The 27,958-nt window shown below is 42.1% G+C and overlaps 1 protein-coding gene across 2 annotated transcripts in view; it reads left to right on the top strand.

The window, feature by feature from the left end:
• The first annotated feature begins 328 nt into the window (after nt 1-328).
• Nucleotides 329-27,958, top strand: part of atp2b1a (ATPase plasma membrane Ca2+ transporting 1a) — a 48,452-nt gene continuing 20,822 nt past the window's right edge. Inside the window, exons 1-2 of one of the 2 annotated variants that reach the window (XM_066666930.1) lie at nt 329-527; nt 19,495-19,945. In XM_066666930.1, coding sequence (XP_066523027.1) covers nt 19,753-19,945 — 193 coding nt within the window. In that variant the 5' untranslated portion in view covers nt 329-527; nt 19,495-19,752. The remainder of the gene's footprint in view (nt 528-19,494; nt 19,946-27,958) is intronic. The other variant, XM_066666931.1, reaches the window with a different exon arrangement.

Consider the following 27,958-nt stretch of genomic DNA (forward strand, 5'->3'; position numbering starts at 1 on the left):
CGAGTGGAAGAGTGCAGCGGGTGCGCGCTCCTGTTCTCAAGTGTGTGTTTTATTAATACGTGTGCATATATATGTGTGAGTGTGTGTGTGTGTGTGGGGGGGAACGGTAATAACTCACGCAAATGAGGAAAGTTAAAAGGTGAACTGAAATAATAATAATAATTAATATAAAAAAAAACGTTTGGTGACGTAACCGTTTCCAGCGGCGACTGATATCTGGAGTGGGCCAATAAGGGGGGTGGGGGGGGTGCATTAAAATCTCAGGCCCGCCCACCTGACTAGAATCACATGTCCCAGAGCGACGTTGGGAGAGGGGCGGGACTACGCTGCACATTGAGAGAGAGAGAGAGAGAGAGAGAGAGAGAGACTGAGACTGCATGTGTGTGTGTGAATGTGTGTATGTGTGTGAGAGAGAGAGAAAGGGAACGAGCAAGCGTGCGTGTGCGTGTGTGTGTGTGTGTATGAGAGAGAGAATAACCGCGGAGAGTGAGTGAGGGAGACCTCCTATCAGAAAGACGCTGTTTGCGGTGAGTGGCTTGTTTTCGCATTTTGTGTTAAACAGGACACTTCGTGGACATGGCGGCGTCTTACCTCTCGTTACCGGCGACTTGTCTCTTCTGTTCCGTTACCCGCCCGCCCGCCTGTCGCCTGAGCAGTTTCGCCTTCTTGAATATTAGCTAGCCAAATTGGCTAGCTAGGTTTCAACTGCTAGCTGGTCGGTTGGGAACGGAAGGAGTGAAAAAGGACTTGAGATCAACTTAACTTACTCTACCGGTGAAAAAAATAATGTTAGCCGGTGGTCTCCGCGAGAGAGAGGACTGTGGTGCGGTAAGGTAGTAGCTGAAGTCGGCGTTATCGTTTTGGTCGCCCCCCCTGGACACTTTCACAATGAACTGAGTGTCGGTGAACGTTGACCGTTGGAAAGTTGACCGTTGGAATTTGAAAACAAATTTAACGGGTCCCAACGTTCGAATGCAGTCGCTGCGGCTCGGAGCGAGTCACTGACAGGTGGAGTCCCGAGGTTCAACCTGAAGTTACCAGTCCCTCCAGCGTACTTGCAGTTTAAGACGAGCGTGTAGCGGTATCTAGTCACCCGCCAAAAGGACAGGCAACGAAATCCAACGTTAACCCCAGTCTGAAGAAGAGAAACCCCAGAAAGTAACGTCAACGTTAACAACAGCGAGCTTCAGTGCTCAGCTTCTGTCATAGTGACAAGAGGGAAGCAGATAGAGAGATAAGGCAACCTACCGTTAGCTAGCATATCCAGAAACAACTCCTGTTCTCTGCGATATGTGTAAAGATGCTTGTTATCGCCTTTAAACAAGCATGTTTTTGGGAGGTGGATGCACAGTTGGGAGAACTTGGTTGGCTAGTGTTAGGCGCTGTTTAATGTGGACGGTTTAGCCAGCTAGCCGCATGCCCGGTCTGAACTGTCTTCAGCGCTGTCACCTCAGGCTCCTGTTCCGTCGGGCGTTTGTTGAACGGCTGGAACCCTTTATCTAGTTGTGTTGTGATTATGCTCTTATCAAACCTACAATAAATGCGGTAACTTAAGCCTGTGTATGTGTGTGTCCAGCAGTGGGACTACCAGTACATAACCCTCATCTGTCAAAACCCAGCCGGCGTCTGCACAACAGCTACCGTTTTTTTGTACTTGCTTGGTGGATTAGGACGACATAACGGTGGACTAGACACATGTGGAGTACTAGTCTTATTTAGTCTAGCAAAAGCCACGTTGTTTCTGTTTTTTTTGTTTAAAGGAACAGTGAGTAAACACGCTGAATTAATGATCTCTCTGGGGTCTGACTGTTGCAAGTAATGAACAGGGTAGCAGGTTGGTCCCAGCCCAAACCTCCTTCTGTCTTGCTGCTGAGCTTTTTGCGGGAAGTCTGTGTTAGGCTTGTAAGAATAACAGTTTTTTTTTCTTTATAACGAAATAAAGCAGATTTCATAGCCTATATTATATCCCACATCTGAGCAGTCTGCTGTGTAACATGACAACAACCATAACTCAATGACACTCGGCGTTCAGCAGTTCGAATTACAGCCGGCTCTGTTTGGATATATAAAAGAGGCCTGGACATCAGTTCAAACAATTGAAATTTCATTGTAATGTTTCTGACCAATGTTTGCTAATAAGAGATTCTCCTCCTCAATAATTCAGCCAGCGTCTGGATGTCCTTCGTGTTAAAGATGTCACAGAGCTCACACTTTGTTCTTTGCCTTGTTGCTTGATCTGCACAGGCTGAACACGCTGAAACGTCTTGTCCGTTGTTTGACAGCACAGCGTGTGACCTTGGGTGTACATTTAATCGCTGGCTTAATATTGCCTTGCGTTGATGTCTCTATCCGTCCACATGCAGACTGAACCGGGGCATACTGTAGCTACCTTCACCTGTAGGTACCTTGCTACCATTACATCATTGATCAATCGCACCAACTGTCAATTAATCAGGTCTGTGTAGGTGCTGTTTTGATCAGTTAGATATTCATATAAATGATTAACTATGTGTCTGTCATTTTCACAAGTACTTATACCCACACCTCCAACACACCTCATTTGGCTCTGCCTGATTGGTGAAGAATGTGATGAGCTTATTATTTGAATAAGTGCGTGTATGCAAGAAAAGAAACAACAGCCCTAAGCAGTACATGGCTGTAGCTCTCCAGTTTTTACACCCCCTGGACATATATTGTTGATTAGGTAAGTAGAGAAGAGACAGACATTTTTAGGTGGTTCAACTTTTCTTTCCGTACTAGGTTTCGTGAGATAAATCACTTCAATTTCACAAAGTCGTTTCTGCCGATTTAGTAGGAGTAAGTACGAAGTGATACCGTCTGCACTGGTTTAGTAAAAAGTACAAATCGAAGTCACACAGATTTGCACGGAAGCTGCAAGGCTAAAGTTGCTAATAATGGAGGTCTTTGTCACCCCAAATCTTTCTGGATGACAGACATCCAGGATATTTACCTTGTAGCTCTGTGTAAAAGTAAAGAAGCAAACTTTTTAGACACTGAACATGTCGTAGATAAACAGCTGCGTTTGGGGAACACTGACTATTAGATTTTTTTTTGCACTGAAACATTATTTTAAGTGTAATGATTCTCTCTGGCTATAAAGTGCACTAAACTTTGACTGTGTCTAATCAGATAGGAAGGACTTTGGACTGCTGTTGATATGTTGACGTAGGAATTCTGCTTCTGAGTTTAAGTAAACTGATTAAAGCTTTGGCATGGCTCTGTTATTTAGGTAAAAAATTGTAGGTAACACTTGTAATTGAACTGAACAAAAATACCAATGAAAATGTGGAATACTTTTATGTGGAAGTCTTAAAGTTTCCTGTCGGTTTATGAACAATAAGCAGTTCCACCTATTATGTTGTTCACTAGTATGTCCTCACTGCTAAATGCAGAGTTTTTCCTCTTTGACCTGAACTTCTGAATGGAAGACTTGAGCGTCAGCAGAGTACATTACAGCCTAATTAGTTTGGTTAACCTAATCTGACATACGGCTTGAAGCTATAGGATTTCAGCTCATTTTTCCAGGAAAATTACCCTAGACGTTTTTCCTTAAGCTCTCTGCTGATGTTAATTTTATTTATTGATCTAACTTTAATTTTGAACAGCGTGCTTTTTATATTATCTCCGAAGGTGCGGTTGTAGACCCATTTAGCACAATGTGTTTTCAGGTTGAGGGCTCGACATTTTGTTTTTTTCTCTTTTTAAACCAGGTTTGTGAGGTAGTCATTAATGACTGGCTCTCTAAGTCTGCTGGTGTTGATTTTGTGTTTAAAGGCATGGCATAATTGCAATGAGACGTGTCTTTGGTTTAATTTTTTATTATAGCCATTGACACCAATTATTTTGTGGAATTGGAGAAATATGATGAAATATGCAGAGCCTGGCATGGGTTTAGTAGTTGCACGAAGTATCATTTAAGCCCATGGGAGTTCCAAATAAGGCCATGCTGTTTTTAATGAATAAATAATGGATGTTTACTGTGAGGAAACACGTTCAGTTACATTTCATGACTGTAGTGGGTGTGTAAGCAGGTGTTTGATGCCTTTGGAAATTTTGTTGAATTCTGTTATATTTGGTTCCATTTATGATGGAAAAATGAAATTGTTACCGAAACAACCAAATTGTATTCAAGTTAAATTTAGTTTAATTGCTTATTTTCCCTCCACACTAAAGCATTTACTGATATCTGTGGCTAACCTACATTAAATTACAATGTATTATCGTTTATAATTGTACAATTAGTTGAGTTGTAATGGGTGCTATATAGAATTTATGGACCTTATGGTGAAGATTATAATTATTCAATTTAAGTTGGTGGGCGGCACGGTGGCGCAGCAGGTCACACAGCTCCAGGCACCTGGAGATTGTGGGTTCGATTCCCGCTCTGGGTGACTGTCTGTGAGGAGTGTGGTGTGTTCTCTCTGTGTCTGTGTGGGTTTCCTCCGGGTGACTGTCTGTGAGGAGTGTGGTGTGTTCTCCCTGTGTCCGCGTGGGTTTCCTCCAGGTGCTCCGGTTTCCTCCCACAGTCCAAAAACACACGTTAGTAGGTGGATTTGCGACTCAAAAAAGTGTCCGTAGGTGTGAGTGAATGTGTGTGTGTGTGTGTCTGTGATGCCCTGTGAAGGACTGGCGCCCCCTCCAGGGTGTAATCCTGCCTTGCGCCCAATGATTCCAGGTAGGCTCTGGACCCACCGCGACCCTAAATTGGATAAGCGGTTACAGATAATGGATGGATGGATGGATATTAACATGTGCTTTCTTCACATATTTTCATCTTTCCTCCCATAAGAGCCCTGCACCACCCTAGACCCTTATATAGACAGGCTGTGATCTTCATTTGAAGTTATATATATATATATATATAATTTTATTATAAAAAATACAGTATAGATACAGTCATTATCAAAGGACTTAAAGACCATGGTTATACTCTGAAAAGCACTGTCTGACTGTGGAATATATAACATCTCAATTAAATTATGGAGAAATGTTTTTAGCCAACTCCTGAGTCAGGCCCCCTTCACATCTCCAAGATTCACACACACTGCGTGTCGGAAAGGCTTCAGATACTCGTTCTCATTAGTGAATCTGATACTTTAAATGCTTTATTTATTGTCACAGGCAGTGAGTTGCAGCTTGTAAAATCCCCATAAACCGTTGCTTAAAGATTGGGAATGCTCTGGAACAGATGCACAATGCCCTAATGTCATCATGCACAATGCAAAGCATCAGCTAGTGGAATATGAAGCTCCCTGTTTGGAGTGGTGTTCATTTACCATCTTTTAGTGCGTGCCCTTATTAACTCTTTATGTTCTCTTTGCTCATCCCTGTGAGGAACTAAGGGAGAGATCCCAAGTTGAGGTCTGGGGATAGAAAAATAGATGCCACAAAGGTTGACCTGATGAAATGTCCCTCATTCAGTGGTAAACCAAAATGACCTGCTGACATTAAGCCTTAACTGACGTATCAAATTAGCACGGTTTATTGAAAAACAGCTGCGTCAACAACTTAGAAAACCTCCCTTAATGGAAATGGTCCAAAATAAGGCTGTTCCGATTAATTTGAATATGAATCTATTACATTGGTATTCGTTCCCCCTTCTTGGTGGGTGTGTTTTTGTGGTTTCTTTCAATTCTTTATAGAGTTGAATTGATTGTGTGTGATGTGTTAAACTACATAAATCCACAGTAAATATGTGTGGTGTTGTAGTTATTTGGCTAAAGACAATTTCACTCCTCCCCCATTGCATTAGAGATATGCTGATCATTGACCTGTAACTGGATTCTGATCACAGATTGTCTTTAAGCTCGGTTGCCCAGTTGAGACTGAAGATCTGAAGGAAAATGACATTATAATAAACAGAGTAAAGACGCCAAACATGGTTTAAATTGGTTTATTAATCTCACATGAAATAGGTGTGGCATCTCTTCACCAGTGTCTTCTTTTTCTTTTTCTTTTCCACATTAAATGGTGAAGCGTCAATGCAGACTTCTAAAATGGAGAGTGACACTAGGTGATAAGACCAGGACAGAGCCTCACAGATACAAGAACATCTAACTACAAGTCAGCACACATCTCCCCATTATCACACGAAACAAACAAAGCTTTACTGGACCAGACCTGTCTGTACTGACCAGTTTGTTCCCAAGAAGTGGAAATGCGAACTGGTGATGAATATGTGTCTGAGAAAAGCAGATCACATGTGCAGGCTGGTGAAATATTCAAACTGGCAGCTGACTCTCACAAACAGAACACGCGTCTTCTCTGGTTCTGCTTCTGATAAACATTGTTCCCTTTGCCCTGGTCTTACAAAGTGATTTGGTATGGGCAGAGTGAAATTTTATAAGAGAACAGCTAGACTGAAGATTTGTTCCCTTTTATACGTCACAAAATCTGGCCCATATACTTCACAGAATTTAATATTCTGCCAAATATAAGCAACTCTGGTCATTTGCTTATAGTGAATGAATGAGTATTCGAGATGAATGCGGCTTGGCCCAAATGCACCTCAAATACAGGTTTGAGGTGGAGGAAATTAACCACCTACATCCCATGCTATAACACGTATATCTTTATGCTTAGGATGCATTTGTGTTTTTACATTTAAAGGCTTTCTAGGGCTCAGGCTGGAGAATAGAAGAATTGAGGAGCCATCAGATATGATATCCTCTTCTGGTGTGCAGTATGGACTTCAGAACAAGTCACCCATACTATTCATTAATGCTTGTAGCTGGATGTCGTCAAACAAATGTTCACAGCTATGGAATTGTATTGGCTGCATACTGGAAGAGGAAAGTTAGCATGACATTGTGTTTTATCTAGTGTTATTAAAGTGCACTTAATGTAGGTTTATGCTGATGCTTAAAAGAACCTTTGGAAGTGTCCTCAGCTTTTGCTGCGCTCCTGTCTCGCACCTGCTAATAATTCTGAGATCATTATGTGCACTTGGCCTTATTTCTCTCAGGCAAAGCTTTAAAAAGCCCTGTTTCTCATGCTGTAGCGTTCATGTACAAATGAAGCAACATTCCAGCACCACAAACCTTTACACTCATGCAGTTTTTATCAGTGGCTGAATTGGGGACAATTGTTTTGTCATTTCCAAACCCTAATATGCTTCATTTACGTCATTAAGATTTATGGCTAATGGGTGAAACCAGTTTTGTGCAAGTTTCAATTTGTAAGGTTTACTGTGGAAAACTAATTTAAAATATCAGTGACGCTCAGTACACACACAGATAGTGCTGTAACAATACACAGCAGGTTAAACGACAGAAAGGTATTCTCAAACACACAGTGCAAAAGCCCTTCATATATAAAACACATGAAACTAATCATCATTCAGCGTCTGAATTTATTACTGAAACACAATGATAAACGATTACAGAACGAACCTGGTGCTGCACTAATTAGCGCCCCTCTAGAAACCATTCGTGCGGAACCAGCTGTAAATATTTGGTAAAAATTTAAATGATCTACAACTAAAACTAAAAGATAAAATTAAAAAAGAACAGAAATGTACAAATAGTGAAGGCTTGTCCTATGACAACCCACGATATATAGACAAAATAGTTTGTTTTGCTTTAACCCAGTGTGCTTTAAATACAAAAAGATAAAATTATTGGTTATTAATATCGGTATCAGCTACTCCAAGGTGCTAATTATTGGCAGAACAGATACGAATGACAGAGCAAAATGGCTGGATGTTCCTTGTGACTGATATCTGACTCGATGCGATATTTGACGTGCGATAATCGTCCGTGCTGCATGCAGGAAATAACTTTTAGAGATGGTGTAGTTTTTGAATGGCTAAGCAACTGTAACCCTTGACATGACACATCCACGGTAACCATGACGACATGACTTATCCACTGTAACAATGACTTGACATGCCATGACATGAACTTTTGAAAGCACAATCAACTGGAGGGAGTCATTAACCAAACATTGGCAGTGTTAGTGAATCAAGTCAATCAAATTTTATTTATATAGAACTTTTCACATCATACGTTGTCACATAGCACATCCAGGTCCAAGATTCCTTTGAGCAAGCCAAGGGTGACCAATTGGAATGCCCTCAAAGCACAAGGAAGAAAACTTGAGAGGAACCAAGACTCCTTTGTGGGAACCTACTCTCCTCTGGGCAACACAAATCACTGTACAGCAGTAAAAATGAACCGATGGATATAATGGGTTGTAGGCAATGTGAAGTTAAACGTTATGTTGTGAAGATATAAGAGGGAGCAAGCCAGGTGGTCAGTCAGTGATGCTGTGGGAGTCCTCTGCATGGCCAAATATTATGACATATTATAGGTAAAAGTCACTCTGCATGCTCAAAAAAGGTCTAATGTGTTTATGAAGCCCAATCTATTAATCTAGTCTATGTCTGCTATGCTAGGTTCTCTCTCCGCTCATGACAGAGGCATATAGAACTTTTTTAGACGTTGAAGAAAACTCCAAACATTGAAAAGCATGAACGGAAATGAGGCTATTAATCTGTTCATGCTTATTTTTGATGTTTCGGATCACTTAAGGTGAAAATGTCTCCAAACTCGGGAGACGGCTAACTACGTTACAGAAAGTGCTAGTTAAACTTCAGCCGCGTACAAACAACACACAACAACGTCGCTTCCTTCCCCCAAAACCAGAGGGAACTGTTTTTCCCCACATTCATAGACGTTCCCTTTAAAAAAATTAATGAATGTGTGTATCTGGGGTCTACAACTCAAACACTGTGAAAGGAGAACGCCCAGGCAGTTTTTTTTTTGTGGAAAACATGGGATAAAAGGTCTTTGATTTTGGGCTGCTCCTTATGTAGAGTGCAAGCAAGTTAGGGTTATCATTTAACCCTGGAATTTGATCAAAGCATGCGACAGACATTTTATTAAGATCCCAGAACTGTGTTGTCATGTGGAAAAGGGGCATAATATGTCAGCTTTAAACTCCAAAACCAGCACATTGAAACATAACACTGATATTTATGTGTACTGACTTTATTTCAAAGGTTAATACACTACTGCTTTACATCAGTCAAATGTATGATTTTAAAATCCCATTCGATTAGATATAACCATGTTATGCTGCTGTGATTAATGATATGAATTAGCTTGGAAAGACCTCACTGAAATTAAAGACTCTGTTGTAGAAAGTGAAACCAAAGTCAGTATAAATGTTCTGTGTATTCCAATTGTCTTTTGCACGTATCAAAGGCACGCTAAGCCAGCGGTTAACACTAGATGATTATTCACCATGGGAAGATATTGCTTGCAGATTCAAAAACCAGACTGTACAGTTTCACAAATATGGAATTACGAACATTAGTAAGCTGCTAAGCACAAGCTGAATCACTATTACTGCAGTCATCTGAACGTAGCGTAACAGGCACATCACCGTTAACCAAAGTCATATTGGCCGTCCTCGCAAGATGACTAAGTGTATTGTCTGCCATTTATGCAACCTGTCCTGAAAAACAAATAGTTTAGCGCTTGGCACAAGACTTTCCATCAGAAACTGGCATCTCTGTGAATGTCCAGTGTGACAGTGTGCTGTGACAGTGTGCTGAATGTTGCATGCATTCTCTATTGTGGGAAAACGGTTAGTAACTAATAGGCTCAAACCTGCAAGTTTTACCAAAGTACATGAAAAGAAGCCTGATGGCTAGGCATCACATTCTTTATGACGCTGAATTGAAACTAACCTTATCTGATGGGCTTTCGGCACGTTTGGTCAGGACTTTCACATTGACTGTATAGCGTTAGCTGTGAAAAATGGAGGAGGAAGTGTGTTTAGTGTAATTAATGAGGGTGCATGAGTTCAGCGGGTGTGGTGGAGATGTCTTTTATAGATGGCATCATGACCACTTGTGTGCACACCAAAAGACTACATAAAAAGATGATTCTCAGTTTCAATGATGGTTAGAGGAAAGTCATATTTCAGGAAGACAATGCTCCTAAGCATACTGCAAACAGCACACAGTGTTTTTCAATAAGAACATTTGAAAACCACCACCTGGCCAAATATATCCCCTGACCTGAATGCCATTGTATATCTTTGGGCGATCTTAAATTGGGAAGTAGAAGCAGTGCTTAACCTCTTATGCAAAGAACAGCTGAAAAGAATCATCTTTCAAGAATGGCAAAACATTTCTCTACCATTCTGTAGTAGACTGGATTTCCTCCACAGCAAACGAGCTTCAGTCTGTTATCAGCAACAATGGTGGACACAACAAATTAGAACAACAACTAAGGGAACTAATGTAGATTGTAGTGTGCTGACATTTTTAGTTTTAATGTATGGACCATTCAGTGCAATTTAACCAGTTCAGCGTTTATGTATGTATTGAATTGCTGTAATGGTTTTGTTCTTTAAATACAAAAATGAGTGATATTTTAAATATGAATAAACCCAAGATCCAGATAATGACAGACTGGAAGTTGTATTTTCAGTTGTTAATCTTGTTGTTGTTGTGGTTATATTTACTTTCACAGATATGGTTTATTTGATATTTATAATTATTATAAGTTAATTGGTTTCCTCACGAATTGCTTTGTTGAAGTGGTGTTACTCTGATAATGAATCTGCGTTAAAAACCTGCAGCTGTGGAATTATTATGCTCAATTATTTTGCATTAATATTGATTTAAAAAGGTGAGGATGGTCTCTGACAATGCGTCTTTTTGTGTAATAATGAGAACTAGAGTTAATTTGGTGCTTTTTGTAAGGTACTGAAATCCAACCCCCATCTGAAAAGAGGTGAATTCCTGTGACTTTTAAGTCAATGCCACTCTTTCTGCGATAGAGCGAACAATATACTTGGGTTGCTGTTATCAGTTTGCCTTTTATTTTGGTTGTGCTTTATATATTTAATTTTTGAGGATAAGCAAGAGCAGTGCAAGGCACAGTGAAAGAACTTAACAAATATAAGTTCTAACATCGCTTTGGTGCTGAAATCTGAATTTACTTTGCTTTAGTAACATCTACAAAAAAATGACCAGCTCTGAAACATTTCCGTAATCCGTGTTTAGTCTCCTGCAAACGCATTGCGCTCTGATAATTTTGACTTCGTGAGACGGGAGTCTGTTGTTCTTAAGGGAAGGGGTTGGGACAGCTGTGTTGGTTTGATAAACAGGCCAGGTGCTGCCTTGTCCTTTTGCCCGTGCAAGTCACTTTAGGAGCCTGCTTAGACCTAATGTAATAGACCACGTTAAATAGATATGACGAATAACCAGAAAATAAAGATCGGGTTTGTTGTGTGAACTAAGACTAATTGATGTTTTAGCCTGGAGCCGAAGGGGTAATCTAACAATGAATATTGTCACTTGTCACTTTTTGTGTGTGTTAACATTAAGATGGATTCCAGCTGAAGCGTGTGAAGGATTTGTAATATTTATAAACATGTATATTTCTATGCATAAACATTGTTTTATTTGTTTTGTATTTTAAATTCTCAATACAATGTATTGTATTGTGTTCTTTGTTGTTGTTTGGTAATGGTTGTTTGTGTTACTTATTATATCTTAGAAAATAATAAGAGTAGCTTATGTTTATGACCGAAGCCCGTTGCAGACCCACTTCTACAGTGCTGTCCCCTGCACAGAGAAGTGTAAAGGTTTTGTACTGTGTTCAGAGTCAAGAGGTAGGAGGATTTAAAAAAAGAACCCCAACCTACATTTTTAGGAACTACTTGTGTATATAGCCGACTGTGCTTGTGATCTTATGATTTGAACATGAGCTGTATGTGAAATTGCCATAACATTTTAGGTTGTTGTATTGTTTATATGAGAGACCTGAATGTTGAAGGGCATTACCAAGGTCTTAAACCCTGGTATTCAGTTGCACCCAGGTGTGTGATGCCAGTAAATTCAATAAAAATATCATTAGGTCTACCTGCCATATCTTGATAATGATATAGATGACGGATAACTTCAGAACGGGTTGTGAATTTAAAAATCAGTAGAAATTTGTCTTGCTTTATTCGTTTGAACAATTGTTGTGTCACTTCTACTGCATTGATATTAAAGGCGAAGCAGCAGCGATATGAAAGTGTCAAACAAATAAATACAGTGGAGTTTGAGTTCCTAACTTGTGTTTATTGATCGTCAGAAAACATGTTATTTCTTACTAATTGAAGGAATAAGTTTTAAAAGACCGTTGGTCTCCCCCCCCCAGCGGTGTTGGGAAACTCTAATAGGCGTCTTGCCTGTGACGTAGATGGTGGACAACAACTCTAGAAGCTGCACTTAATTTAATGCAAAATGACGAAAAGGTGTGTTGTTTTTGGCTGCAATCATTCAATGTACAGTGGGACATCTGTGAACAAATGGCCCAAAGATCCCAAAATATCCAGAAAATGGACTAAATTTGTCAACTTTAAACGGGCACTTTGGAAAGGACCCTCCGCTCACTCCGTTATCTGTAGCTCATTTCACTGGCGCTTTTCCAACAATATGGACATGTAAGGACACCAACGAAAGGTGTTCAAGAGCCTCTGTAACATGGAGGTAAACAGGGTAAGGACACTCACTTCGCCTGTTTTAGTTGGTGTTAGTTAACGTTAGCTTGACTTGCTAAACTCGGTGCTCAGATTATACTCGGCTACGTAGCTGCATTACGGAGGTTTATAGTGTCGGATGAATTCGAGTTCGACTTCGATCACATTTACAAGAATAACGGTGCCTCTAAATTTGAGTTTAGCTTATTGCTAGGCTATTGTCATGAATAATGTTGGTTATTTAGCTAGATACTGTCATAACAGTCGGTCATAACGGTGTTTTACCGCGGCGTTGTTCAGCTGTTGTCCACCAGTGACGTCACGGTCGCGTTCGAGAATTTCCGTAGCGAGCTCGGGTTTTTCCGTCAATTTAATAAAATTGTCAGTTTTAAAGCAAATTAAGCTGCTATTTTCATTTTAATTCATACTTATATCTGTCAGTAACGGAAATAATGTGAAATATTCATGGAGGTCCATTAAGTGCTGCTTAGCCTTTAAAAGGGGAAAGATATACAGAGTTGTTTGTATTTATGAAAAGAAATGTTAATCATTAACAAGCAAAACTTATTTAAATAAATATGTGATATATTATTATTTTGTGATGCAAGAAAGTGGGAGAGCGAGGTTTACAAACCGCTACTCCTTCACATTGCCAAGCCAAAGCTTCACATGTGGGTGCTCATCCAATCATGCAGTGCCAATAGGAAAAAGTGGTGCATTTAAAAGTGCTGCTTCTCTGTCGTGCCAGTAGTGACTTGTTTTTTGTTGAAATCTGTCCTCACGCCTTCACTCTCAACAGTCACTCTGATTTTCCTGAGATAACATGACACTGAGATGATGTGAAAAATGGAGGAAGGAACACTGCTGAGTCTGATACACTCACGTGCAAAGCAAAGGCTGTGAGTAAATTGAGCTGAAATTATTAAAACACTTTACTCTTATTTCTTTCCTTGTATTGCATTTAATAAGACTAATGTTTTATTACACAAAGTAAATGGTAAGTTAGGGGGAAAATCTGCAGTGACACCCATTTATTGCGCTAACATCACATGTTGAAGTGTTTAGTGCTTTCTACTCTCTCAACATCCATGACTGAGGTGCCCTTAATCCTCAACTGCTTCCTGGGCGCCAAGGTAACTGCCGCTCTCTCTCCAGGTTTGTGTGTTCACTGGTCCTAATCAAATATGGGCATTTGCTCTGAAAGCATCGCCTTGTTGGTAGTGGGAGATACTCGTACATTACACATTCTGATCTGGTGATTCCAGCTCTGTGCTGGTTTTTCAGGTGAACTGACTTTTGAGAGTCGTTTTTCCCTCTCACGGCATAGAATGCAATCTCCATGGGATTTCCTGCATTTGCAAAAAATTACAAATATCTTGATGAGGGTTGAGTTATAACTGGAATAACTGTATTACTGTGGTTTTTAAAAACGTGGACAGTATTTAAAAATTAGGCTGGTATCTCAAAACTATGACCTGTGCTGTGTCAAGTTTCGAATTAAGTACAAGGCCAATGAGTTTGAGAGGGAGGGGGCGGGGCATTGTGGGACCTCACTGACTGCTGATGTCACAAGAAAACACAAGCCCAGTAGCCCACCGCAGGTGTGAGTTTGGGTTAAATGATGGGAGGTTCACACAAGCCCGACAGTGCACCCACCAACCCATCCCCACCGCACAGTAATACCGTATACCCTGTTAATTTTTTGAGACGGTATGAAAAATGTGGATACCACCCATCCCTAATCATGATTACATACATTATGTAAGTCTTTTTGAACAGACGTATGACAGGATAAAGTTGTGCCACATTGTAAATTATGTTGAGGATTATTATTTAACATGAGGGACCTGGAGGTTGTGGGTTTGATTCCCGCTCTGGGTGACTGTCTGTGAGGAGTGTGGTGTGTTCTCCCTGTGTCTGTGTGGGTTTCCTCCGGGTGACTGTCTGTGAGGAGTGTGGTGTGTTCTCCCTGTGTCTGCATGGGTTTCCTCCGGGTTCTCCTGTTTCCTCCCACAGTCCAAAAACACACGTTGGTAGGTGGATTGGCGACTCAAAAGTGTCCGTAGGTGTGAGTGAATGTGTGTGTGTGTTGCCCTGTGAAGGACTGGCGCCCCCTCCAGGGTGTGTTCCCGCCTTGCGCCCAATGATTCCAGGTAGGCTCTGGACCCACCGCGACCCTGAACTGGATAAGGGTTACAGATAATGAATGAATGAATTATTATTTAACATAACATGTGCTCTACAGCACTGAATCAGTAAACCCAGGATTGACTCTGCTGCCTTTTGTAATGGTTCATAGTCAGTGTTAATTAAGTTCAGCACTGTAAGCGTAGGACTGCTTTGAAGTGATTTTACAAAAGAATGTCGTATATACGTTCACACATGCGAAGGACAGAAAGTTATGAATTTGTAGGTGAAGCAGTATATGTTAATGCTTTCACACACTTCCTGATGATTTATATGCAGTGGTTTAAACAGCAGTGTAATAAAAATACGATCTGGTAGGTTATCCCATCGTCTTGGCAATTGATATTTAAGCAGTTTTGCCGTTATTTTTAATACAGTAAGGTCCAGGCCTGATTTTACAGCTTAGACTGAAGATCTGATTGAATATAGAGTGAATGTTGTGTTGTTCACTGGTGGCACTGCAGGTCGTTTTACTCAATGGTCCTGGGGCTGTGGGTTCAAACCTCGTTTAAATCTTATTAAAACATTAGGTTTGATATTGTAGTCTACAACTAAAATAGCGCTCTTCAAACAGTGATTATAACATAAAACCTATGTATCTTTCAGTACTGTGGTCCAACAAAAGGAGTGTATGCATTGGAAACAAATTGGCAGACTTGGTATCTCTGGTTGGATGAAATGGCCTTTGAAAAATTGAGCCACACAACACAATCAGTCAGGCACCTCTACTTTGGGTTATACCTTTTCACATAGACATTGCCTGACCCATTTCAACTGTGTCCAGGGTGGGGGATGGAAAGGGGGCAGTCTGGGGACTGCTAAAAATACATTACTGCCTGTGGCTCCAGTGTAGAGGGATCCCTGGAATCGCTGTCCTTGACTCACATGGATAACGTTGGCGCACACAGCAAGGAGTCCAGTTGCCGGTCTCGACCATGAGGGTTTTCCCTTAGGTTTTCTTGGACCCATGCTTCTGAATCTTAAACATGAACCTTTTATTAGAGGCACATTTAAGGAGAGCCCCTGAAACGGACTATGAGAGATACTAACAGTTGTTATAGATTGTGTAAGAGTGACCGGTGGGCACGTAAACGGAATTGTACTTGTACCCACTCCACTAGAAATGGCACCACTCGGGTATTGACCCAGCGTCACAAGAAAATGCTGGATTAGATATTGGAATTTATCTGATTCTGTGATGTAAATGGTTCATCTTTAAGTAGCGCATGTTCAGTGTGTGAAGAGTAGTTTAAGCATGATCTCCTACTAATTAGACTCTTGCAAATCTTACTTGTATTAAAAGGGGTTTATTTGATTGCTTGGTAAAGAAGAAATAATACGAAAATTCAAATATGTATCGGCTAATGTTACAAATTTCAGTACCAGGAAAAAAAATGAATTGTTTGCCATAATTAAGTGTCTCCTTTTGTAATCGGTTACACTTTCATACTTTTATATATATATATTAGCCTATTGGGCCACAGGTCTAGATCAGTCTTGTAGCCAAGTAGAAGGAGGGTGAAGGCTGAGTCTGACATTTCTCACCCATGCCATCCCAGCTGCTAGTTCGGTGATTCAGTCACAATGATTTTCCACTGTTGTGACATGTGACCTGCTCTACTTTCCAGAAACTGACGTTGTGCTACAAATGTTGACACTTCGATTGTCTTGGTCAAACTGAATCTCAAAGATAATCTCAGGAAGCCGGAGGCCCCGACCACATGTATCTGGTTACTTTTTTCACCTCATTTTCCAATAACATGTTCATCCACACCTCAGGTATCCTGAAAATGTCTCCATCCACTAGAAATGGCAGGAAGGACTCGGCAAGAGTCTGCCAGACCACTCTGAGACACGAGAGATGCTCTTAACATGCTCATATTTTATTGTTGCTTTAGTAAAATAATATAAATTCCATCCATCCATCCATTATCTAGAAGCGCTTATCCAATTCAGGGTCGCGGTGGGTCCAGAGCCTACCTGGAATCATTGGGCGCAAGGCGGGATTACACCCTGGAGGGGGTGCCAGTCCTTCACAGGGCAACACATTCACACCTACGGTCACATTTGAGACGCCAATCAACCTACCAACATGTGTTTTTGGACTGTGGGAGGAAACCGGAGCACCCGGAGGAAACCCACGCAGACACAGGGAGAACACACCACACTCCTCACAGACAGTCACCCGGAGGACACCCACGCAGACATGGGGAGAACACACCACACTCCTCACAGACAGTCACCCGGAGGACACCCACGCAGACACGGGGAGAACACACCACACTCCTCACAGACATTCACTCGGAGGACACCCACGCAGACACGGGGAGAACACACCACACTCCTCACAGACATTCACCCGGAGGAAACCCACGCAGACACGGGGAGAACACACCACACTCCTCACAGACAGTCACCCGGAGGAAACCCACGCAGACACGGGGAGAACACACCACACTCCTCACAGACAGTCACCCGGAGGACACCCACGCAGACACTGGGTTAACACACCACACTCCTCACAGACAGTCACCCGGAGGAAACCCACGCGGACACTGGGAAAACACACCACACCCCTCACAGACAGTCACCCGGAGGAAACCCACGCGGACACTGGGAAAACACACCACACCCCTCACAGACAGTCACCCGGAGGAAACCCACGCGGACACTGGGAAAACACACCACACTCCTCACAGACAGTCACCCGGAGGAAACCCACGCGGACACTGGGAAAACACACCACACTCCTCACAGACATTCACCCGGAGGAAACCCACGCGGACACGGGGAGAACACACCACACTCCTCACAGACAGTCACCCGGAGTGGAAATCGAATCCACAACCTCCAGGTCCCTGGAGCTGTGTGACTGCGACACCTACCTGCTGCGACACCGTGCCGCCATTTAATATAAAATCTTTCTCAGAATAGTCCCACTAAGCATCTGGTTCAAAATCACAGTTTGCCATAATGTTTGTATCTTAGTGTAGGTGGATTTAAAGGTACTGCCGCCTTCACACTTCACAGTGTAATGTAAAGTAAAAGCCCAATTGTGCTGTAAACATGTAATCAATCCCCAAAATCACGGTCCTGTAAGTTTGGAAAACAAGCTCAGATGATAAGGACGGAAGACTGTGTGTTTCCTGTCTTCTCAACCACACTGAAACCAGAGGTTTCAGAAACCTCCGCCCTGGAAGGTGTTGTCGATAGTCTCTAGTTTTGGAGACCTTTAAAAGGCGTTTTTATTTGAATGGGAGGCCAAAAACACAGATAGAGACCAAACCTACGCTTTCTAACTATCCAGGTTCATGTCAACAGCACCTAAGAGTTGTCTAATGGGTGCCAGCACTTTGCAGAAGTGCTCTGAAAAATAAGGTTCTGATCCTCTGAGAGAAATCACGACCTTGAGTATGCCTAACTCTGTGCTAGCTGAACTGAATAGATGGGGCTGTGTTGCTGAAGGAGGTAAGAGAAACCGGAGCACAGATCGGCTTATTATGTTAAACAGACAGCTTTCCTGAGCTAATGATTTGGTGAACCCAGCTGACCACTGAGCCGATACTACTTTGAATGGAGAAAAGGAATACAGAAAGAAAAGATGAAACGTCAAACTTTCAATCCCGATACAAGCGACGGTTGTTTGGTTACTGGAGGCATCAAAGGGTAACACATTGGTCTTGTTATGCAGATAAGGACCAGCAGCATCAGAGATTAAAGGGGCAGATGAATCAGCATTACTTCTGATATTATGTGTGTGAACTCCTCGTTTACAAAGTGGCAGTCGGAATTACAAACAAAACATTTGTAAGAATAGATGTTCTCGAAAAATGTATTGGAAAAATATATTAGGACCATATACATTTTAATAAAATTAGAAAACAACAATTGTTTTGAAATAAAATACCCCCAATGACACATGTTATTGGTGTTTACATGTGGGCCCAAGCACACGACCCAGGAGCACACCATTTTGGCATGGCGTGGTAGTTGAAGTAGGATAACAGACTTGTTCCCAAGCTGCTCCTCAAATAAATACTGATATCTTTTCCCTGCAAAAGAGCATAGTGTGTCATGTTGAACCTAAGCCAGTGACCTGGGGTTCCTACTTTCTATTTTTAGGCCTAATGGAATCTTCCAGAACTTAAGGTGGTTCGTGTTTAATTTCATAACAACATGACGTGGTTCCACAGCTTGTGTTTTGTCTATTTTAAAGGTGATGTGTTATTACCCTTTTTCCACAAGTGAACACAGTTATGGGGTCTTTTTTTGAAATGTCTGTGGCATGCTTTGGTCAAAATGCAACAAGGATCAAACACCACAGCAGCATTCACCCCCTGGCTAAACAGCGCTTTTCCTTAAGTTGATAATGAGCTGCTGTTCCCCCCGACACCGAGCGCACAGCAGTGAGGAGCAAACGGCATAAACTCTGGTTTTTAGCCGTTTTCGCTCTGTTCTCTTTCTTCTCCATTCTTGTTTTCTCATTTGTTTTTACACAGTTATTAGTCGTCCACGCTTGTTGTCTGTCTTGCTCTGTTTAACCTCATCTTTACGCTGTTGCATAAACACCGGTCCAGGACTGTGATACTCAGATTTGTAGGTGGAGCAATTTTAAAGTCTGCACTTGTCCTGTGTTTTCTGACTTTGCCAGCCCACAGGAAACTGATTGGGTGGTCTTATTTTAGAGTGTGTGCAGGTCGTTGAGCTCTAGATCCTCACAGATCTAGATTATATATTTTTATAATATGTCTCTTTTAATGTTCTGAAATAACCTTTTGTTTGTGTCTCTTTTCCTCTCAGGCTCCCGGATCTGTATGGCCAGTGTTCTGTGGACCCGCGAGGCTCCTGTCAGCATGAATGAATAAGCTTTTGCTGCAAACTGAGGGAAATGGCTTTTGAATCGTCCCATTCCTGCCACCTACAGTTGGTCCTCCTTCTCCTCCTCTGAAGGACGTCAGCTGTTTATGGGAGCTACTGGCTTTTCTCTCCTGAGGATTTAGCTCTCCTTTTGGGACGCCGTTTTTCCATCGTCGCTGAAGTGCAGTGCAACTGGGCGACATGGCTAACAACTCGTACAGTGGGGTGAAGAACTTCGTGGCAGAGCCCAATCATGATGGAGAATTTGGCTGCTCGCTCAAAGAGCTGCGCTCTCTCATGGAACTGAGGGGGGCTGAGGGATTACACAAAATCCAGGAGACTTACGGGGATGTAAATGGACTCTGCACCAGATTAAAAACATCGCCTATAGATGGTAATTATGCTCTTCCTTCACTTTTATTATTTTATGCATTGCTTTATAATTAATGTTTGAAGAAAAGAAAAAGGCGACTCAGATCCATATGTTCTGAATGGGTTTTAGCTGTTGAGTGAGTCAATGAATAATGTCAGCTCAGTTCAGACAGACCTGTGTAGTAAGTGTGGCTGTTGAGCTGTTATTCAGTGGGAAGCTTCAAGTGTTATCACACTAAAACTAAAAAAAAAAAGAGGCCCAGAGCCCTTTCACTGCATCTAGAAAGGCATCTTTTACCTCCCTATCACTGTCCAACTCAACAGAAATCAAACGTATTGAAAAACATATTGCAAATGCAAACAAACACATATCTGTTTCAGCTGTAATTAGTTAATGGCAATGTGTGCTCAAACACATCAGGTTAATTCCATATTAAAGCACAGTTATAGTGTTAATAGCATGTCCCACTGACTGATTTCCCTGATTTGAACACAAGGAAATGCTGTCAATTTATTGCACTGAGTTTTAAATTCAGTTTAAAGATATTAGTATTGGGGCGGCGCGATGGTGCAGCAGGTAGTGTCACAGTCACACAGCTTGACTGTCTGTGAGGAGTGTGGTGTGTTCTCCCTGTGTCTGCGTGGGTTTCCTCCGGGTGACTGTCTGTGAGAAGTGTGGTGTGTTCTCCCTGTGTCTGCGTGGGTTTCCTCTGGGTGACTGTCTGTGAGAAGTGTGGTGTGTTCTCCCTGTGTCTGCGTGGGTGTCCTCCGGGTGACTGAAATGGACTCTGCACCAGATTAAAAACATCGCCTATAGATGGTAATTATGCTCTTCCTTCACTTTTATTATTTTATGCATTGCTTTATAATTAATGTTTGAAGAAAAGAAAAAGGCGACTCAGATCCATATGTTCTGAATGGGTTTTAGCTGTTGAGTGAGTCAATGAATAATGTCAGCTCAGTTCAGACAGACCTGTGTAGTAAGTGTGGCTGTTGAGCTGTTATTCAGTGGGAAGCTTCAAGTGTTATCACACTAAAACTAAAAAAAAAAAGAGGCCCAGAGCCCTTTCACTGCATCTAGAAAGGCATCTTTTACCTCCCTATCACTGTCCAACTCAACAGAAATCAAACGTATTGAAAAACATATTGCAAATGCAAACAAACACATATCTGTTTCAGCTGTAATTAGTTAATGGCAATGTGTGCGCAAACACATCAGGTTAATTCCATATTAAAGCACAGTTATAGTGTTAATAGCATGTCCCACTGACTGATTTCCCTGATTTGAACACAAGGAAATGCTGTCAATTTATTGCACTGAGTTTTAAATTCAGTTTAAAGATATTAGTATTGGGGCGGCGCGATGGTGCAGCAGGTAGTGTCACAGTCACACAGCTTGACTGTCTGTGAGGAGTGTGGTGTGTTCTCTCTGTGTCTGCGTGGGTTTCCTCCCACGGTCTAAAAACACACGTTGGTAGGTGGATTGGCGACTCAAGTGTCCGTAAGTGTGAATGTGTGAGTGTGTGTCACACTGTAAAGGACTGGCGCCCCCTCCAGGGTGTATTCCCGCCTTGTGCCCAATGATTCCAGGTAGGCTCCGGACCCACCACGACCCTGAACTGGATAAGGGTTACAGACAATGAATGAATATTGATATTGACAAAACCAAGAAGTTTTTCCTTGGTGGTGGTGCCAGGTTTTCTGTTTGTTTTGGCAGATATTCTGTGGCTTTTTTAAAAATCAATATCTTAATTATACCTTAGCGACATCCTGAAACCGCACACAAGACAGTTTTGTTTCTATTATCACTTACAGATGATTGCTTTTAGTCTATTAACAGTGTGTTATTTTCTTATTGGACACCCGTATTGGTTACTAGGCCTGGCAAATGTTTATTCTGCCCTCATGCATGCAGTTCAAAAACATTCCCCAACTTGAATGGTAGTCTACCTGTTCAGATACGAACTGTTGTTTATTGCAAAAGAAGCATAAATATTTTATGGCCTACTTGATCAGTATATTGTTTATTTGTAAGTAATCATTTATAGTCAAGTAAATCATTGATGTCCCTGGAACAAAAAAAAATATGTAATTTATAAGCTTCATAAAAGTAAATGTTTTCTTAACTGAGGTAACTGAAAGTAGGGCTGGGCAATAAAATGATATTGATTAGTTTCGTGATTAATTTTTGCTCGATAACGATGATAAGCTTTGGGTAATAGAGCTCAATAAACCTTCATTTCTGTTCCTCGTTTGCACAACCATCACGCTACCAGTCGGTAAATGAACACAGGAGACCACCTAAGAACGTAAACAATATAATAATAATAATAATAGTATATATGTTAAATATGGGGCGGCACGGTGGTGCAGCAGGTAGGTGTCGCAGTCACACGGCTCCAGGGACCTGGAGGTTGTGGGTTCGATTCCCGCTCCGGGTGACTGTCTGTGAGGGGTGTGGTGTGTTCTCCCTGTGTCTGTGTGGGTTTCCTCCGGGTGACTGTCTGTGAGGAGTGTGGTGTGTTCTCCCTGTGTCTGCGTGGGTTGTCTCCGGGTGCTCCGGTTTCCTCCCACAAGAGGAACACACGTTGGTAGGTGGATTGACGACTCAAAAGTGTCCGTAAGTGTGAGTGTGTGTTGCCCTGTGAAGGACTGGCGCCCCCTCCAGGGTGTATTCCCGCTTTGCGCCCAATGATTCCAGGTAGGCTCTGGACCCACCACGACCCTGAACTGGATAAGGGTTACAGATAATGAATGAATGAATGTTAAATATGTTATCGTCTCCTGTTCACTCTGTGTTTTGGGGTGTATTTTCTCTGCTATGGCGACCCCCTGTCAAAACACAACCCAGAAACTTTCCCTCACGCACAGGGGGAACCCGCTGGGTTTTTCTTCACTCAAAGTGCCTTTTCTTGTTTTTGCGAGAGCACTGTTAGTTACTTGACGTGTTTCTCCTCGCACAAGATCGTTTTCTCTGCTCGCAAATTTTTTATTGGATCCAACGCCATAGATCAGGCTGCTTCTCTTAAATAAACACTCCCAAGGGCGGAGCTTTTCCCGCTTGAACTCAGTGATTCTGTGTAGGCTCTGGACCCACCGCGACCCGGAACTAAACAGTTAAAGACAATGAATGAATTAAACGAGTGAAACTGAAATCGTTCTAGCTTTCCCACTGTTACAAGCGCTGTTCGAATGGGTTAAGTGCAATATGTTTACAGTTCAGCACATTGGAGTGTTTGTTTATTTATTAATTTATTATTTTAAAGTCTTTTTAATATTATCTTTTTACTCGTTCTCTTCCTCTTCTCTTTAAACACTTGAGGGATAAGAATTTTTTCATGAAACAAGACATAGTATCATTATTTGTGTGTGTGTGTGTGTGTGTGTGTGTGTGTGAGACGCTCCAAATGTGCACGTTGTAATGCTACATACAGTAGGCAGCCAGAGACTTTTACGCTGAAACTCCGAATGCACGTGCTTTCACTCTCTTTTGACGTGACAGCGAGAGAACCAGTGCAGAAGATTTACTGGAAAAGTGATTCTCAGAATTATGTGTATCTTGCAGCTTTCAGGTTGAGAAACTCTGCTATCCAACATCATGAGGTTTGAGTGATGATTATTTCTGCTGAGCGCCCACGTGTGGGTTTAGGAGACATAACACTACTGAGAAATCAGGCAGTTACTGCAGTAGTGTATTCCCACTTGTATATAAAATGCATTCTTCTCCCCCTACCTCCTCCACTCTCACGCTCATCCTGGTAAACTGATGTTAGAGATAGGAAAAGAAAGAAAGTAGCAACCGAAAGGTGCAAAGTCAGCATTCAGTGACAAGCCAGCATGCAGCAGTTCCAGCGGTTTGTTTCCTCTTCACCGACAGTGTGCTTAATCACAGGCCTGACCTCATTTGAACTTCTGGAGGGGGAGAGCATTTTTGGTCTGATCCAAGATTAAAACGAGCTCTCTGCAGACTTTAGGTGCAGAACTCTCTACTCTGCACTGATCAATAGTTTTGGATTGCTTGCAATAATATTCCCAAATAATGTATATTCTTTAAAACATCAGTTTGCTTTAAACGCTAAACACCACTTAATGGACCTCCATGAATATTCCACATTATTGTAGTTACTGACATATATAAGTATGAATTAAAATGAAAATAGCAGCTTACTTTGCTTTAAAACTGACAATTTTATTAAATTGACGGAAAAACCCGAGCTCTCTACGGAAATTCCCAAACGCGACCGTGACGTCACTGGTGGACAACAGCTGAACAACGCCGCGGTAAAACACCGTTATGACTGACTGTTATGACAGTATCTAGCTAAATAACCAACATCATTCATGACAATAGCCTAGCAATAAGCTAAACTCAAATGTAGAGGTACCGTTATTCTTGTAAATGTGATCGAAGTCGAACTCGAATTCATCCGACACTATAAACCTCCGTAATGCAGCTACGTAGCCGAGTATAATCTGAGCCACCGAGTTTAGCGAGTCAAGCTAACGTTAACTAACACCAACTAAAACAGGCGAAGTGAGTGTCCTCACCCTGTTTACCTCCATGTTACAGAGGCTCTTGAACACCTTTCGTTGGTGTCCTTACATGCCCATATTGTTGGAAAAGCGCCAGTGAAATGAGCTACAGATAACGGAGTGAGCGGATGGTCCTTTCCAAAGTGCCATTTAAAGTGGACAAATTTAGTCCATTTTCTGGATATTTTGGGATCTTTGGGCCATTTGTTCACAGATGTCCCACTGTACATTGAATGATTGCAGCCAAAAACAACACACCTTTTCCTCATTTTGCATTAAATTAAGTGCAGCTTCTAGAGTTGTTGTCCACCATCTACGTCACAGGCAAGACGCCTATTAGAGTTTCCCAACACCGCTGGGGGGGGGAGACCAACGGTCTTTTAAACCTTATTCCTTCAATTAGTAAGAAATAACATGTTTTCTGACGATCAATAAACACAAGTTAGGAACTCAAACTCCACTGTATTTATTTGTTTGACACTTTCATAGAGTGTCAAACTTTCATTAAGTTTGGCCTAAGTAACCACTATCACCTGCAGAATAATTGTGAATAATACTATAATTAACGTTCCACTCCTGAGCATTACACACGGCTTTATGCTGGAGCTTGTCGTAATGAAAACACACTTTTGGTTTATACACTTTTTTTTTTGTTTTTACACCAGTTTTATCCTAATCCTACTTCCCCTTCCTCTCCTGAGGTGAGTTTAAAACTGAGAGCATTCATCTGTGCACTGTTCTTTATGAGAATACACGTAGACAACGGATAACATGCCCATGTCCTTAAAACGTTTCTTTTGAACGATATGCATTGTGAAAATTCATCGGCTTCTCGTACCTTTAGGCCACAGCTGCCCCGGGTTGAACAGCTTCGTCTGTAAAACGTCTCGTTACTTCTGAAAATGCTGTTCTTTTCCTGGTTACAGTTTGTTTCACTGAAAACCAAAAACCAAATCATTAGCACCCTCTGCTTCTGTTGCGCTGCCTACCACAGAGGTTCCTTGTCTAACACGTACATTATCTCAGCATTCTTTCCCAGACTGGAATACTACATTATAATCCCTCCAGGTGTAGTTGTAACTGAGGTATTTGTGGTAATATGTCACTAAAGTTCTGTTTAAACAGTCTGTAATCGAGTGCAGTCTGTTGTATTGGTGCTGAAGGTGAGTAGGAGGAAAGCATTTTCACTGGCAGTGCTTCTTTTTTTGGTATTATTTAAAAGAAAAACCATAAACTAATGTAACGGATTCTGCTGAATTATGGGCACATTTGTGGTGTTGTTTAGCCTTATTTTGGAAGCTTATGAGTCCAGGAAAGCCTCGTCTTGTCCCGAACTGTATGGGTGTTATACAGGAAAGCTCCAGGTGCTAAAGACAGCTCCTGTTTGATCATTTCAGTGAGAATGCGAAATGAGATCTAGCTGCTCTAGTTCTTCTATCCTGCAGCAGAAGTATTGTAAGGAATTTTATTCCCTGTCCTCCTCTGGTGAAATAAACAAGTTAATCTTTGTCATCTTTGTAACCAAAGCTCTTCAAACAGCTTGTTTACAGGAGAATTATTAATATTGAATTCATCTCATGAGAGTGCTTACATATTCATTCATTCATTCATTCATTCATTCATTATCTGTAACCCTTATTCAATTCAGGGTCACGGTGGGTCCAGAGCCTACCTGGAATCATTAGGCGCAAGGCGGGGAATACACCCTGGAGGGGGCGCCAGTCCTTCACAGAGCAACACAGACACACACACACACATTCACTCACACCTACGGACACTTTTGAGTCGCCAATCCACCTACCAACGTGTGTTTTTGGACTGTGGGAGGAAACCGGAGCACCCAGAGGAAACCCACGCAGACACAGGGAGAACACATCACACTCCTCACAGACAGTCACCCGGAGGAAACCCACGCAGACACAGAGAGAACACACCACACTCCTCACAGACAGTCACCCGGAGGAAACCCACGCAGACACAGGGAGAACACACCACACTCCTCACAGACAGTCACCCGGAGGAAACCCACGCAGACACAGAGAGAACACACCACACTCCTCACAGACAGTCACCCGGAGGAAACCCACCCAGACACAGGGAGAACACACCACACTCCTCACAGACAGTCACCCGGAGGAAACCCACGCAGACACAGAGAGAACACACCACACTCCTCACAGACAGTCACCCGGAGCAGGAATCGAACCCACAACCTCCAGGTCCCCTGTGTGACTGTGACACTACCACCATGCCGCTGCTTACATATTTCCTTCTTAAATAATTAAACTGTTGTGGCACAGCACTCGCTGCCAAACAGCTCATGGGTCCTGGATCAGAACCTCGCCTCAGGTCACCGTGAGGAGGTTCTCCCCATGTTCTGTGTGGGTGCTTGGGCTTTGGCTTCCTCCAACAATCCAAAGAGATGGGCTGTGTGGGGGTAAGTGTGTGAAACTGTCTGAAGGGGTGAGTGACTGGGTGAGTGTGTGGTGCCCTGTCCTGATGTGTTAATCCTGGGTGAGCTCCAGACCCAGTGTAGCCCTGTTTGGGGTGTTTGTTCTTGATATTATATTCAATATAATGCAGGCGAGATTATGTTTCAGTGATTGAAACACCACCAGAAACAACAAACTATGAATTGGGAAGATGGGAAAGTACAGATATGTGCACCGTAGACACCTGTGTAATGCAGAGTTGTGTTCTCTCTGCTTGTTTAATCACGGAAAACAAGCAAAGTGTTCAGTTACGATGCATGACAAGCCGTTTGCACTGTAGCCTTAACTCCTAAAGACTTTCTGATTTGCACAGGATGAATTTTACTTGCAAATACTGCATGACGCACTCACTCTATGCAGCCTGTGTTTTGGTTTGGGCGCCTGGTGTTATGGTGTGTTTTTGTAAAGATACTGCAACTAAACTTTGTGGTGCTGGGTGCAGAGCTGGAACTGCATGGTTTTGTGGGGGTGAGGAGGCATTCCAGCAGGTTTTGTACTCCACAGCTTGAGAGGGCTGTGCCAGAGAGGCTGGTTCAGCACTCTCCACACTGCTCTGGGTATCAGGCATGTGGTGATAAGACAGATCAGCTCTGCCTCACTGACTCCCCTCTACAATAGCACCCTGCCTGAGAGTCGTGCTCTTACGATGCATAGTACAGCTTAATTCGTTCATATGATTTAGACAATTAACAAAGACAATTAACGAGTCAATCAAGATTACAAGAGCTTTTGACTATTGGAGATTTCTAATAAGTGTAGGGCCGTTTTATTTTATTTTTTTAGGTTCAGGGCAAGACATGTCTTAAAGGCTAAGCAGCAGCTCAATGAAAGTGTCAAACAAATAAATACAGTGGAGTTTGAGTTCCTAACTTGTGTTTATTGATAGTCAGAAAACATGTTATTTCTTACTAATTAAAGGAATAAGGTTTAAAAGACCGTTGGCCCCTCCCCCAAACGGTGTTGGGAAACTCTAATAGGCGTCTTGCCTGTGACGTAGATGGTGGACAACA

The sequence above is a fragment of the Hoplias malabaricus genome, chromosome 4, assembly GCF_029633855.1.
Source record: "Hoplias malabaricus isolate fHopMal1 chromosome 4, fHopMal1.hap1, whole genome shotgun sequence".
NCBI classification, from domain to species: domain Eukaryota; kingdom Metazoa; phylum Chordata; class Actinopteri; order Characiformes; family Erythrinidae; genus Hoplias; species Hoplias malabaricus.